The sequence below is a fragment of the Varanus komodoensis genome, unplaced genomic scaffold (assembly GCF_004798865.1).
Source record: "Varanus komodoensis strain SLA01 unplaced genomic scaffold, ASM479886v1 scaffold27, whole genome shotgun sequence".
Lineage (NCBI taxonomy): Eukaryota > Metazoa > Chordata > Lepidosauria > Squamata > Varanidae > Varanus > Varanus komodoensis.
The window spans coordinates 4,679,236-4,694,337 of NW_025335701.1; the positions used below are offsets into that span (position 1 = coordinate 4,679,236).

The following is a 15,102-nucleotide window of genomic DNA, read 5'->3' on the forward strand; positions in this document are numbered from 1 at the left end:
TGCCCTTAATTAGTTTTTTGGTCTTTTAATGCATTTGTAATTGCATTTTAATGTGTGCTTATTATTTGAGCTGTGCTGAGGTTCCCTAAAGGGCTGAAAAATGGCATATGAATCTTAACAACTACAACCAGAAGGAAGTTGTTTGGGCATTTCCCCAAGTCACTCCTCCAGAATAAAGGACAATTCCTTCTAGCCTATTTGTTTAGCTCCACCACTGAAGTCCCTGTGAATGTGTTGAAATGGGTAGTTGTTAGTGGATAGACAATACCAAATAGAAAAATTTTCAGTTTTGCTGCATGCATGCTTGGGGTTGAAGTGACTCGAATGATCTTCGCAGTCTTCATTTACGTACCCTAGTCAGGGGCTCTACTGCAGCTGGACTTGGCAGTGTGAATGCAGGGCCCACAGCCCCTTCCCTCAGCAAGTACCAGAGGAGGCAGTCATGGCAAATAATGGGGCCTGAGGGCAGGAAATGGCAGGAGGAACAACGAAGTAGATTTGTTTTAGCATAGGCAGTGTTTTATAAGCATTGACTCTGGCTTGAAGCTAAATCTTCAATACATGCTCATCAAACATTTGGCGTTTTTAAGCTGCCATTTATCTAAATGATTATATCTTATTTATAGGCATTGACATTTTGAAGAAAACTTGAGAGTAGGATTCCATTTCCGTTATTACTCACTAGCCCTGAATTTTGGGAAGTGGATGGTGCTCCCTCTGCTTTTAACTAATTTCATTCAAAAGAACCATTTGAAAAAGATAATTTAGATTACACTGAATAGTTGTCTATTTGTGGGTATCCTGCAGATCTCTGACTATTAACACTGCTAAAACAGAAGGCTCTGAACTTAGTGCATAAGTTTGAAGCTTGAAAGAATGAACTTTATTTACAGTCAGGAATGGAAAACAAAAGGATAAACAGGTGTATCAAACTAAAGGGAGATAAAACCCATAAGCATTTCTTTTAGACAAGTTTAAACTCAGGCTCCTTTTTTGTAAATAACGGGGGAACCCTTTGAAATCAGGTTGCCAGCTAAAATGATAAAACCTGGTCTATTCTGGGGCCAAGTTTATACTCTTTTCAGTGCCAGGCCAAAACCTTTTTATTTAAACAGTATTTTAAACTTTAATAGTTTTTAAGTTTAGTCGCTCTGCTTGTTTTGTGATTTATTGTTTTGTTCTGGTTTATTATTTATTGAAATTGTTGTTTTAATTATCTTTTTAAATATTGTAAGCCGTCCTGAGATCTTGTAAAATAGGACGGCATACAAAAGCTTTTAATAAATAAATATTCTGTGCTCCGCATCACCTGTAGTCAATGGTTTTCCATCAGAAAAGGGCTTCAGTACTCATCCTAGGGTCACAGACTAAAGAATGTGATGTCTTCCTGGGGAAGGTCCCCTCCACCAAACCCTCAGCCAGTTTGAGGTGAGCCTCGAAAGCCAAACCCTGGCTCCCTCGCTCCCACTGCAGCCCGGCTAAAAGCAGTCAGTTGGTTTTTTGGCAGGGATGAGCTCCATGCAGGTGGTGGTAGGTGTGTGTGCGCTCACACCTACTCACAGAATGAAGCTTCTTGTGAGCAGCAAAACTCTCAATCAAAAAGTTAATTTCCTGAACTTGAAATGTGCCTTTCTGAAACCCTGTTTTTATTGTACGGTCAGCTTTGTACATTCATATTACAGGATTATTACAGAATTATGTATTCAGCGGTGGTATGTGAACAATGAATATATTTTCGGATTTTGTAGGTTTCCACTCATTTGCACCTGACTCTCACTTATTTTTACTTTTTAATCTTGCTGTTTCTCCTAGCAAGGAACCCAAGACAATGAGCCATGGTCTTCGGTCGTCTCTAGTTCATCCTTACAAATAAGCCTTTAAGGATATTTAGGAGTGAGTTTCATGGTGGATGGGGACTGGAACCTAGATTTGGGTGCCATTCCAGTATTCTAGCTGCTGCCGTGCACTGGCTCTCATCGCACATCCTTTTTCACGTTTAACCAAGCAGGTGCACAGTACAGAAATGTGCTCCTGTTGTTAAAGCATTGACTGTACCAATGTCTTTCTTGTCCCCAGTTTGTGCACATAGTTAGACAGTGCAGTCTCTGCCTAAAAGTTAAACGTTTTTGTATGGTTCTTGGCTTGTTCTGGCTTTTCATTTTCATTTATTTATCACCTTTCTATTTTTTAATTTAATTTGAGTGGCCAAAAATAGAGCACAATTTCAAACGCCAGGTAAAGCATACTAAAGCAGAAATATATTAATGCCGCAACTGAGAAAAAGAAACAATTCAAATATAACACTGGCAGTTAAAAATTAGGTTCATAAACCTTCCCTTAAATTCTTCTAAAACAGAAGTTGGCTGCTTGCCAAGTTTAATTTTCCTGTAATTTATATCTCTGGTTAAATTTCGTTATGTTCCTAGTTTTTGTATTGCTTTTCAAAGCTGGTAAGCCATCTAGGTTGTCAGTAAAAAGGTAAGTAAGAATCTCTTCCATAAGTGCTAAATAATGTTACTGAATTGGTTTAGAGTTAGTATCCAGATATTTCTCTTTCTCTGGTCACCAGGTTATGCCACTGGCTAATTTTAACTCTTTTTTACTGTATCTTCTCAATGTGTACTTTGTTGTAGGGTTTGAAATGGCAAAATCCTTTGCGCTGCATGGTGCACACGTCATCCTTGCCTGCCGAAACATGCAGAGAGCCAGTAATGCTGTACAACGCATTCTAGAAGAATGGGTAAGAGAATATATTTCTTGACTCTTCTCCATCTTTATCGTGTGCAAATGCTCTCGGAAAACCTGAAGGCAGTTCAGAAGGGAAGGATGGAGCGGGTGTGTTGATTCACTTTATCCAAATCTGCCTTTGGTACAACCGGCCTTTGTAATGCGGAAGCCATGGTGGTGCTAGCTGTAGTTTGTTGCTTTAGCCCTGGTTGAGATTCCAAATGTAGAATGCTAGCAGGACTAATCAGTTGAATTAATTCCGGGCAACGCAGGTGTAGATTGGGAGAGAGCAGCTAAACTTGCTTGTTCATGCCCCAAACGGAGAAGTAGGGAGGTGTTTTAAGCATGCCTTTTTTCATAGCTATGTGAGCATTTTGTTCAGGCAAAATACACACTAATATTATTCTGGAGTTCTATTGGCGGTTATGGAATTTCACTGAGTTCTTGTCCTGAAAAGGCTTATGATTAAAATTAATATAGTTGGGGTGAAGGAAGATGGAGGGCAGGTGAGAAGGAAGAACACCCAACAGTTCCTTTCTGTGGTCCCTGTGCATCACACGTGTGGGCTCTGCATGTAGCCTGTTGTCAGGAACATTTCACAGCTGAGAAGATATTCAGGGGGAGCCCTTCTCACATCCTTGTGTTTGTATATATGGTAGGAATTCCTCCCCACCCCTTAGTTCTTCTGTCTTCTTGATCGTTCTTCAAACCTGCTGTTTTCCTTTTGCCTTTCTACTTCACTTCTTTCTGATTGCATAAATGTGCCATGTGCATCAGCCAGCCCCTGCTGATAGATGGGCATCCCCTTTGCCTGCTTTGCCTTGGCGAGGGACAGGTCATCATTCCGTGCCTGCACTGCCAGGCCTTCGCCAAGCTGGCCAGAAAGCATCTGGCTGACTGCTTTGGGGTGGAACTTTGAAACCGCTCTCCAGGGGGTGGCTGAGAGCAAACAGAGCTAAACTGCCCCTTCTGATGGTCTGTCCTCACCTCAGTTCACGGTTCCTTCAGCTGGCACTCTAGCCAGTCACCTCTGCCTACACTGGGGAAATCTTAAGATGCCTAGGGTGAAGAAACTGGCTAAAAAAGCCAAGGAGGTGAGGTTGGGGGAAGCCACAACATCTAAGCACAAGCAGCATTCAAAGGAGCACTGTTGGATCTGTCCAGGAAGGAGACTGACATTGGATGCCAAGGAACGAGGATCATTTGTACCAGGGCTGGAACCCAGCTTGGTCCGAGTATTGGAAGGGCAGATCTGAAAAACTCCGCAGGCTGCTTGGCCCTCTTCCGAAGCCTGGATTCCACCACAGCCAACTATTCTATCTGCAGCCCATCTGCAGACCACCATCACCAGATCTGATTGCTGCGGGGATTGCTTGTTCTCCCATCTTGGGCTGGGTCAGTCACTCCAGCTGTTCTGTTCCGCCTCCATTCGAAGGGTGTTAGGATCCATGGGAGTATCACTGCCTTCTTTGACCCTTGCTACAGAGCACAATACTAGGAGATGGGAGCTGTTCTGTGGCACTTACGTGTTTTGAAGTCCGTCACCTCTGCCACCATGACCAGAACTGCCAATTTCTGCACCTGCAGAATATGCTGCCACCTCCGCTACGCCAAAATTTTGATTGCATTCCCCTGACTCTGTACATTCCAGGTTGCCACCACCATCTCTGTGGACATCAGAAACTATGCATTTGGCACTAACACCATGACCTATTCTCTGGATGTGGTTGTGGGAGCCCAGGACCCTGCTTCTGCATCTCTCTGGTCAGGTCTTCATCTCTCATTTCTCTAAGCAGGTCAAGAGGCTACCCAGCTACTAATGGAGAGGGTGTTGGACCTAGTCTTCAATGCCACCTTCACTGAAGGATCAATACCCATGGCCATACCATTTCTGTATATTCTCCTACAAACTGTGTGGTATTCATGGAAGGCCCAGTCATTGATAGCATTGGAACCAGTTAACCCTCATTTCCATGCTGGGTTCTGGCTCAACATTTTTCCTTGCAGTCACTATGATTCCAGTAAATACTGCCAGAGCTGAAGACACTCAAACCACCAGCAGGAATTATTATTATTATTATTTTTATTTTTATAACATTTCTATGCCGCCCCTTGCCGAAACCTCGGGGCGGCTTACAACACAATAAAATACATTGAAATACAATAGAACATAATAAATTACCATTAAATACAAAAATACAAAAAATACACTGAGTTACAAATATAAAATTAAAATTATCAGTATAAAATAAGTAAATAAAAATATAAGAGGAGAAAGAGAAGGAAGAAGAAGTTGTCCTGGCCAGATCATATGTTTTAACAATTAAAATGATGTTTAAATAAAAAGGTCTTTACCTGGCGCTGAAAAACCAGTAACGATGGTGCCAGGCGGACCTCTTTGGGGAGTGAATTCCATAGGTTGGGCGCCACCGCAGAGAAAGCCCTCCTCCGAGTACTTACTCTCCTAATTTCTTTCATGGAGGGTTACTGGTTCCCTGGGATGATCCCATTCCTTCCCCTGGTTTGTGTGGACAGTGTTTCCCTTCCTTGCTGAATGGGAAGCAATAACTTGGGATGCCTGGATTCTGTACATTGTGCAGAGGGGTTACAGGATTTAGTTTGATGCCCTCCAAGCCCTTGGTATTTTCCATCCATGCCAGAGCAGTTTGTGCCTGTAGGAGAACAGTCCTTTTCTCAGTGCTTTGATGATGACACCAACCAGCCATCTGATGATGGGTGTGTGATGCACAGACACCACAAAGGAGAAGGGCAGGATGGTGTACATTAGTGATAGCCTACATGTACATAGTTAAAATGCTGAAATAGTTAAAAAAGCAGTCTATATTTGGGCCAAAAAATAGGAGACAGTTATTTCTTTTACAAGATTTTGAAGTGAAAATTTTGTCACTCTCATGTACAATATTGCCAATAGTGTGGGCTAAATGATCAGTAAGTCTTGGAAACATGTGATCTAAAATGTGCTGTCTAAATGGAGCCAGTTCTCATGAAAATGTTTGATGTACCATTATAAACTGCCTGTCCACAAAATCTTTATTGCGTTAACTTGAGTGCCATGTCAATGCATATTGTATAATCACCTGGGCTTAATGCTGTCATTACATCTGGCAATTAATTGTACAAATTAGAGATTATGAAACTATTCAACATGAAGGGTTTTTTTTAAAGAATGCAGTGGGTGAACAGGATTCAGTGACCACTGAGCTCACGGTTTCTTTCTCAACACCCAAGGTGGGTGACATAGCTTTCAAACCCTAAAGGTCCTTGAAGAATTGGTTGCTTCACCCTTTCCATAGCAATTCTGTTTCCACTGGTGTTGGGCTTCAGAGAACATTTGAAGTGTAAAATAATTGTTACAGTGCCACAGTTGGCTGCTATTCCTTGATGAGTGGCTGAAGATGGACACCTCTCTTTCCATACTTTGTGTTCAAGCTGACTTTGTGGAGGGCCACATGGGGATTTTGTGTATCCAGTCAACACAACCATGAAGGTCGCATTTCTGGGCATCAGTTGAAGAACAAAGGTCAGGTGTAGCCTTTGTTTCAATCTACTTTGGAAGCATTGACTTTTCTTTATCAAGCAGTCCGCACTCCTAATTGTTCACAGTACACTGTCCTCCATAATGAGGGTAGTCCAAGTACCCTCAATGCATCTCTGCAATGCTTTGTTGTTGTTTATTGAGAGGAACTAATTAGCTTGGATTATTGCACTAATATTATGGCACTTCAACAGTCCCTTAGATTTATGACTCTGGAAAAATAAACAAATGAAGTGCAGGTGCTGGAGCAGAAACAATAAGTTATTACTGAACTTTAATTACTTGAATTGTGTAACTAGGAGAGAATTAGTTGTGAACTACAGGATGTATAAAATTTATTTCAAATTGTAAGCAATCATGGGAAGAAGATAAAAGACAATGGCTACTTAAAGTGAAGAAGAAAAGCATATTTGCAACCTTTGTTTTTGTCCAATATTCACATATTCAAAGTGAAATGACCTGGTTGCTTGAGGTGCAGAATACTCATATCCAATATACTAATGTTCACATCAGAATAAATCAAGCTGAACTTTCTGGTCCTTCCTTCAGGCTGATGAAAATATATATTTTTGAGAGGTCCACAGGGATGGGACTCGAAGTTGGGGACAAGCCCCTCCTCCTCATTTCGGCGCAGGCTCCTGGGTCATGCTAAGGATCCAAATGGAACTGAGACTGTGGAAGTGGGCAGGAGACAACAGGATGGCATTCAGTGTGGATAAGTGCAAGGTCTTGCACTTGGGGCATAGGAATGGGTGTCATAAGTACAGGTTAGGGGACAAGTGCTTGGAGAGCGGCACTTGTGAAAGGGACCTTGGCGGGCTGGTTGACTGCAGGCTAAACATGAGCCAACAGTGTGATGCAGCGGTCAAGAGGGCAAACTCCACCCTTGGTTGCATAGCCAGAAGCGTGGCTTCTAGATCGAGAGAGGTATTACTACCACTCTATATGACTCTGGTGTGCCCACAACTGGAATATTGTGCTCAGTTTTGGGCCGCTCGTTACAGGATGGATATAGCCAGGTTAGAGTCAGTGCAGCGTAGGTCCCCAAGCATGGTGGCTGGATTGCAGGGAAAGACGTATGAAGCAAGACTGAGGGAACTGGGTCTCTTCAGCCTGGGGAAGAGGAGACTCTGAGGGGATCTGTTGGTGACATACAGGTATGTGAGGGGATGCCACGCAGAGATGGGTCACGGCCCTTTTTCCCCTGCAGTGGAGGACAGGACACATTCCAATGGAGCAAAGCTCAGGGAACCAAGAGTTAGGGTGGATGCCAGGAAGTGCTTCCTGATGGTTAGGACCCCGAGGGTATGGAATGGGCATCCACGGGAGGTGGTTGAGGCCCCATCGGTGAGGGTGTTCAAGGATAGGCTGGACGTCCACATGGTGGGCATGTTGTGAGCGGAGCCGGCTGGAGCCGGGGGTCAGACTAGATGGTCCAGGAGGCCCCTTCTGACTCACTCTGTTTCTATGCTTCTGTGTTTTGAAGCATATTGCTGGTTTGTCAGCCCAATCTATAGAAATGGATTGTTGTAGGAACAAAATAGGAGCTAGTATGATGGTTATGTGTGTTAGACTATGGCCAGGTAATCAAGTTCAGATTTGTGCTCAGCCAGGAAGCTTGTCGGGTGACACTGAGCTTTCTTCAGCATATCTTTCTCAGCACAATCGACCTCATATGGATGAAAAACATGGAGACCATCTGTACCATGGAGGCCACTGGAAGAGGTATGGAGAGAGAAAAAGTATGTGGGTGTACCGTGCTTTAAGGAAACACATTTCTGTGTGGTTTTCAAATTATCTTGACGTTGTCATTGCATGTTGGAGTTTGATACTGACTTTGAACCATGTGATGGTTTTCAGACTGAGAAAAAAATGGAAATTAGAATTTGGAGCTATGATTCATTTTAATCAGAAAGGGATTGTCAAGCATAAATCTCTTCTTGAGTAGTGGAAAAGGCCCTTAAGCAGCCAAGAAAAAAATATCAATACTTTGCAAAGGAGGAATGATTGTTCCAATTCGCAGCTTAATTGACTTTAAGGCTTAATGAAAAACACTCTGGTACAGTTTGTAAACACATTTGCTCAGGAGAATGTGGAAATCCTATGCCACAAGCTGGAGAACTTGGGGGCTTATTTCATATTATGTTATTGACATCTTTGAATGAAAGAATAATGATTGAGTAGGATTTCATAGCTCCCCACTGTAACCATTTCCTTACGAAATACTTCAGAATATACACAAACAAAACTGGAGGGTTGCATCCAGAGGTCCATGAGCAAAGGGAAATTGTTGCAACCAGCTATTTTGAAAATACTTAATAACTCAAACAGTGCTATAACAGGAAGGTTCTGTAGTAGTTTCCTGCTGTTTGTGCGAGAAGTTAACATCCCTAGATTCAGCTATGCTTTTTTCACACAATGCCCTAGTGCAAGATGTAAACATTTCCTTCTGTTGTTGAAAGAGTACCTTTGGATCCAACCCATAGAATTTAAATTGTAAATCTTTCCTCTGGTACATTCATCACCTAAGATGAAGGTGTCAATTATACTTAGATCTTGCTTATACGTGAGACTGAGAGAGATCTGCACTCGAAAGATGCCTTTGCTCTCTTTACTCTGTCTTCGTCCAAACTGCTCATTTTGTAATGCATCTGGTGTGACCAGTGCTAGACTAAAGTGCAAAACTTTTCATGCTGGTGGCTGGTGAAACTACCAAAAAAAAAAAAAAAAAAAAAAAAAAGTGGTAAGACAACATCAGGGCAGGCAATGGGGGAGTGCTTCCGCTTGCAGAAGTGTTCGATCCTCTTTGACTTTCCACATTTTGTGGTTCGCAGGCTGGGACTGAAATGGTTTAATTAGTACTATCACTTATCACTTGAGGCACACATGATGCTCACCTCTGTGAAGGTGTAGTTTTTTTGGCATGAAAGTCAAGTCAATAAAACCGAACTGGCACTTGTTGCTTCTATGAGTTTTTACCCCATTGAGCCAGTGCTTGGTATATGTATAAGCATGTTCTTGGGCAAGGCTCTGTTGACTTTGTGCATCTGGATCCTTCCATGTTTGTCCATTTCTCTTTGCAAAACTGTTCCAGCTCTGTCCGGTTGGATGGGTCTCTTGATGAACAGCAAGCTTCATGCCTTGCCACAGATCTCAATTGGTTTGAGCTCTGAGTGTAAGATATTCTGGTTCTTGTTCTCACATCACTCCAGTGTTTCTTTGGCTGTATGTTTAGGGCTGTATGTTTAGGACAAATACCCTTTTGGAAGGCTTAGTTTGCTTTCAGAGAAACCATCACAACCAACTGCTCAGCATTGTGATGTTATCATGTCCCTAAGTAGCTGCAGTCCCTAAATAGCTGGGATCATCCAGGGGAAAACTAAGATAAATAAATACAAATGGCACGATATTGGTGGCAGATGAAGGAAGAAGTGGCTGGAAGCACATGCACGCACGCACATGTGTGCTTGTGAGAAACAGTGGCTGGCTAGGTTTTTCTGTGGACCATTTTGTCATCCTTCCCAAAGGCAGCATTCCCACTGAACCACAAAAAACATTGAGTGCAGCACTGTTTTCTTAATGATTTCCAAGCAAATGTATGTGTTAAAAACTAAATGGGTAAATTAAACGAGTTAACAGCTTCACAAACAACCGCATGGATGAACTGTTGAGATATACTTTTTCCCCATGTACTATAAACATATGGCATGAATTTGCCTCTCTCATTACAGATGCTGAGAGAAAGGAAAGACAAATATTTATAATATGTTCATGTTTTACAGTAAAAACACAGTTCCGTTTGTTTATACAGTTCCACTGTTGCAGTTTTTATGGCTGGTAATGAAACCACTGTAAAACAGGGTCTGAATTATATGGCAGATGTGTGGAGGCTCTTGTCCTCATTTATCCTGAATCAATGTCCTGAGAGCAGATGAACTGTTTCAGACCTTTGTCTACGCGAATCGCTCACCTTGCACTGTTGCTGTAGAATAGATGTGATTTTTATGATCCAAATAAATGCAGCAATTTTCTGAGAAGTAATTAGATTTTGAAATATAAAAGCAGCAACTCTAGTTCATGCAGGTAAGCCAAAGATGGTTTAAAAGATTTGGTCGGTATACTTCAGGAGTTTCTTATAGATGTGTTTTTAAAAAGGTTAATGGGTATTACATTGCTCCTCACATTCCTTCCAATTACAGTTTGCTAATTTACAAGGGTACAGAGTGAGTGCAACATGGGGTCCCGGGAAGAGGAACTGACCTGCTGCCATCGGTGAGGATGTGTGCATGTGTGCGTTGTGGCACCAAGGGGCTATGTGCGTGGGGCAGAAGAGAAGGCTCTGGGGCGTGGTGGACTGGAGACGTTCAACGTCACCTCAGTGCACCTGCTTTCTTTGGAAATCATTTGACTTCTTCACCTGAATAAGAAGAACATATTTGTGAGAAATTTGACTAATTGTACAGAAGTAGGAATGTGTCCTAGTATTGGCATGTGTGGAAAAAACTGAAGAGGGAAACTTTAAACCTATCTCTAACTCAAATTTGAGACACAGAAGGGGAATCTACATGAATATTTTAACTTGCAGTATAATGTCTGATTCACTAGTGTGTCATATGATGCACACTTAAAACTGACCTACTCATGGTGTTTCTGCCATTATATGCTGGACTTCTTCAGATTTTGGCACACCGTAATTGTTGCTTTGTTTCACCAGAGTGTGCTAAACTTGTGGCACTGCTGAGGGAGGAAGGGGGTGTTTTACGGGGTGGTGTACTTGGCGAGATTGGTTGCAATGAGGAAGAACACAGTCAGGTGTCCTTAAAAAGAATTTGCCAATGTGCACGTTTAGAGCTATGAAGTTGTGAATGACACAACCCTCTCATGTTGCTTCATGTAGTGGTAACAAGCAACTAGCCCGTGGTCATCAGAAATAAATTAGATACGTATCTACTCAGAAGTAAATTACATTGCCTTCAGCTTATTCCTGCAAAAGTCAGCATTGGAAGAGAACATTTGTTTTGTTTTTCAGATACGATCTGTGAATTACTCTTTTAAAAAAGCTCTTCTTTGCACCAGCACTTAATGCTTAAAACAAACAAGAAAGAAAGATGAAAAAGCAAGCATCTCCTTAACAATTCTTCCTACTTCTCTGACCATTGTATTCATGTGAGATGCAAGATCATGTTTTCAGTGGAGTGGAAACAGCACTGAATACGCCCGAACAGCGATAAAAATATTCCAGAGCACTTGGTAATAAAAAGATCCCCTCCAGGTCTGCCTTGGAAAAACTGAGGCTTGGCTGGGCTTGGCAGCCAGTATTGCCGTCAAAATCAGGCTCATGTTGGGAAGGGGGCATTCCCTGATGCAGTCAGGGGTGTATATATCCATATAGATGTTCAATATTAATTTTTGCATGAACTAAGATCCATTTATAAATGAAAATTTTGAACTTCTCCTTGCTAACTGTACATTTATTAAGCTTTCTAAATACAGAACTGGCAGTATAAGCTTGCTGCATACTTCATTAATGAAGAAGGCCAGCCTAGTTTATGGTAAATACACTACTAAGTGTTTATAGTACATTTCATACTTTACATGATTCCCTTTCTAATTCTGCTTATCTTTTCATTCTAATTCCCTAGAGGACATATAAAAGAACCCCTAAAGAGAGTAATTACTGCTCTACTTCTTAACCAAGGCTTCTTCTGCAAAGAGAAATCCAAGCTGCTTTTTAACGAAGACAGTTTTAAATAAAAATGCAAATAAGCTGTTTTGTAACCACATTATTTACCCACCTAGCCTCTTATTACCATGTTTGTATTGTTGGCAAACACTATTTACAGTCATGTAGAAATTAACATTGCAGGTCCCGAGGAAAGATTGTTGAGGGTAGGCTGTGCTTTGGAACCAATTAGGGCAAACCTTGCCTCCACTGTGACTCATGGGAGAAAGCGCAGCCTTGCGATGTCCAATAACAGCATTAACGCAAGTGATGCAGGCATGGCACCATAATTATATTATTGGCCCCAGTTTGCTCTCGCAGTGATTTTCATTGTCTGTGTTTCAAAATTGTTCTGCAGAAGAAATTTTAGAGAGTGATTTTATACTACGACTGTTTCCACCAGAAGGTATTAGAGAAAAAAAGACTTGAGGATCATCATTTGACCAATTGAATTATCCTTGAGACTTTAAAACTTCAAATTATTTCCCATGCTGAAAAGGGATTTTGAGGGCATCTTCTGCCATTAAGTGTCATGATGTGGGCTAGGTCGTAATGGGGGTGGGGGGTAGTTGTAACAAGGCTGGGTTGTCTCGCAGTGGCACAGCTTGTCATACGGAAAATAAATACTTGGCTTGTGAAAGAGAGCAGAATCCACAGCTTGCTATTAGTAAGGATCTGAGGCGGAGCTATCGAATTCTGTCAACACTTTTCTGACAGAGGAAGGGGGAAGGCCAGTGCTGCCAGTTGGACAGTGGGCTTCTTGAGAAGAATCCTGGACTAAATGGACCTTTGCTGTAACACAGAACTGCTTTCCTTGTGTTCTTAAAAGCAAGAGAGCTTCGAGAGTTTAGGATTGTGCAACACAAATTAGTCGTGCCATAAATGATGAATGAATGAATCCTCAGTCAATTTGCCCCTTTTCTGATCTCAGCTGTAGGCTGTGAATTTGGAGGGGCGTGTGAATGTTTTGGGTGGATAAGGACACATGATTTTGGGAAGAGAGGAGACTTAACCAGCGCTTCCACTCAATATGAAAGTGTTCTGCTTCCCTTTCACTGCCAATGATTATCTTGTACAAATTCAGGCTAAGCATTGATAGTTGAAGATTTTGCACTAGCTCCAGTAAGCACTTTTGGTGAACCACATGGATTTTATTAAAAAAAACATATACAATCACACAGAACTGAACTCACTCCACCCCTGTTAGAGTTAACAGGTATCCATTTTAAAATAAAGTTTTTTTCTGTTCATTGTTGTTCATTGATCAAAGAACTTGAATCTTGAGATTTGGCATTCCAAGTTAACCATAATAACCTTGGGCAATTTGTTATGTCTTGGCATTGGTTTCCCACTGTAAATTGGGAGCAATAGCAGTCGATTCCACAGGGCTGTTCTGAGAATAAATGTGATGAGGAAACATGGTCTTTCTGAGGCTTTAGGGATAGCTTGAGTTATAAATCTAAATTAAAAATAACATCTTGCAGTAGCAAGATGGCACAAGAGAAAGTCATGAGCACTGTTGTTAAGTTTGTTTTGTAAAATCTGGCTCTATATTAAGTAGGGCTAGATTGATGTTATTCGTGGGGTGGGAGTACACCCGAGATATACAGTAACTGTCCATTCATTATGAAGTTAGGTAATGCAGAAGTCTTGACACTGCTTTCTTCTGTTTTATGTGCCGGAAAGAAGCATTTAACATGTGTGTTCCTGATTGTGCTAGAGGGGAAACCATGTATTACTTCTGAGTGCAGATCTGTGCTATTAAAAATTTATTCTGGTTTTGCTTGTGATGTGCCACATGACTACCGGGTCAGGAAGGACTGCTTGCAAAAGGAACCTTGCAAAGAAAGGTGAAACATTTGGAGAAAGCAAAAGTGAAAAGCCATTCTTGTTGTTCCTGAAAATCTTTCTTCTCTGGACATGCTTATAAGGGAAATTAGTTTGGAAATGCAATCTAACTTCTTCCATTTTCTGTGCAAAACTACTATTAATTTATTTCTGTTAAAGATTCTTAGTGCATCTTTTCTGTGGGAGCATTACAAGGGCATGGTAGAAATAACATAGTATACTAAGCTTGTTCAGAGTTGTATTTCACTTGAGGTAGCAGAGACAAGCCTCCTGTTAAATTTGATTGTTTAATAAAAATAATATGTTTCCATGATTATACGTTTGAAGGGCCTATGAGACACGAGAGGAGCCTTACATGTGCTGCTCAGATTGCACTCGGATTTAAGATTTTATGAAAAATCTATGGAGATTATAGAGCTATAAGAAATAATATTACATTTATGTAACTTAAAGCAGGCTAAGTTGTGAAGACATTTGAAGCTTGTGAATGTTTAATGTTAATTATATTTCCTCAGTTCTCCATCCTGTCTTAATTTCCGAAGTAAAAAATAATCCTTGTAATCATTCCGTCACTTGCCACATTTGATTCAGACAAAGCCAAACGTGAATGGCCAGTGAGATGTAAATCATGTTTCCGGATTTAGGCCTGAGCCACTTACAAATGATGTTGTTGGTTTGGCCATAATGCCAACCACTTTATGAATTGCCAAAAAAAGAGTACACAGCTTGTGAAAAAAGATGTCTGTTTGCATAAAATGTGCATGTGCTTGCTTATTTGTATAGGCACACATTTATAGGAAGCCAAAAGATAACTGGAATAACAGGCAAGTTTGGCCTTGGAGTACAAAATGAAGCAGGGCACAGGCTGGTAGAATTTTGTCAAGAGAATATGATGGTCATAGCAAACACTCTTTTCCAACAACCCAAGAGAGGTCTCTACACATGGACATCACCAGATGGTCAACACAGAAATCAGATTGACTATGTGCTCTGCAGCCAAAGATGGAGAAGCTCTATACAGTCAGTAAAAACTAGACCAGGAGCTGACTGTGGCTCGGATCATGAGCTTCTTGTTGCAAAATTTAGGCTTACATTGAAGAAAGTAGGGAAAAGCATTAGGCCACTCAGGTATGACCTAAATCATATCCCTGATGAATATACAGTAGAGGTGACAAATAGATTTAAGGAATTAGATCTGATAGAGTGCCTGAAGAGCTATGGACGGAGGTTTGCAACATTGTACAAGAGG

General features: G+C 41.3%; 1 protein-coding gene across 7 annotated transcripts in view; it reads left to right on the plus strand.

Moving 5' to 3' along the window:
• The window catches only part of WWOX (WW domain containing oxidoreductase), a 713,985-nt gene that overhangs the window by 45,055 nt on the left and 653,828 nt on the right, over window positions 1–15,102 (plus strand). For 6 of the 7 annotated variants that reach the window (XM_044434017.1, XM_044434018.1, XM_044434021.1 and 3 more), the window contains exon 5: window positions 2,634–2,740. In XM_044434017.1, the coding sequence (XP_044289952.1) occupies window positions 2,634–2,740 (107 nt within the window). Of the gene's footprint in view, window positions 1–2,633; window positions 2,741–7,943; window positions 8,611–15,102 lie in introns of those variants that run through there. The other variant, XM_044434022.1, reaches the window with a different exon arrangement.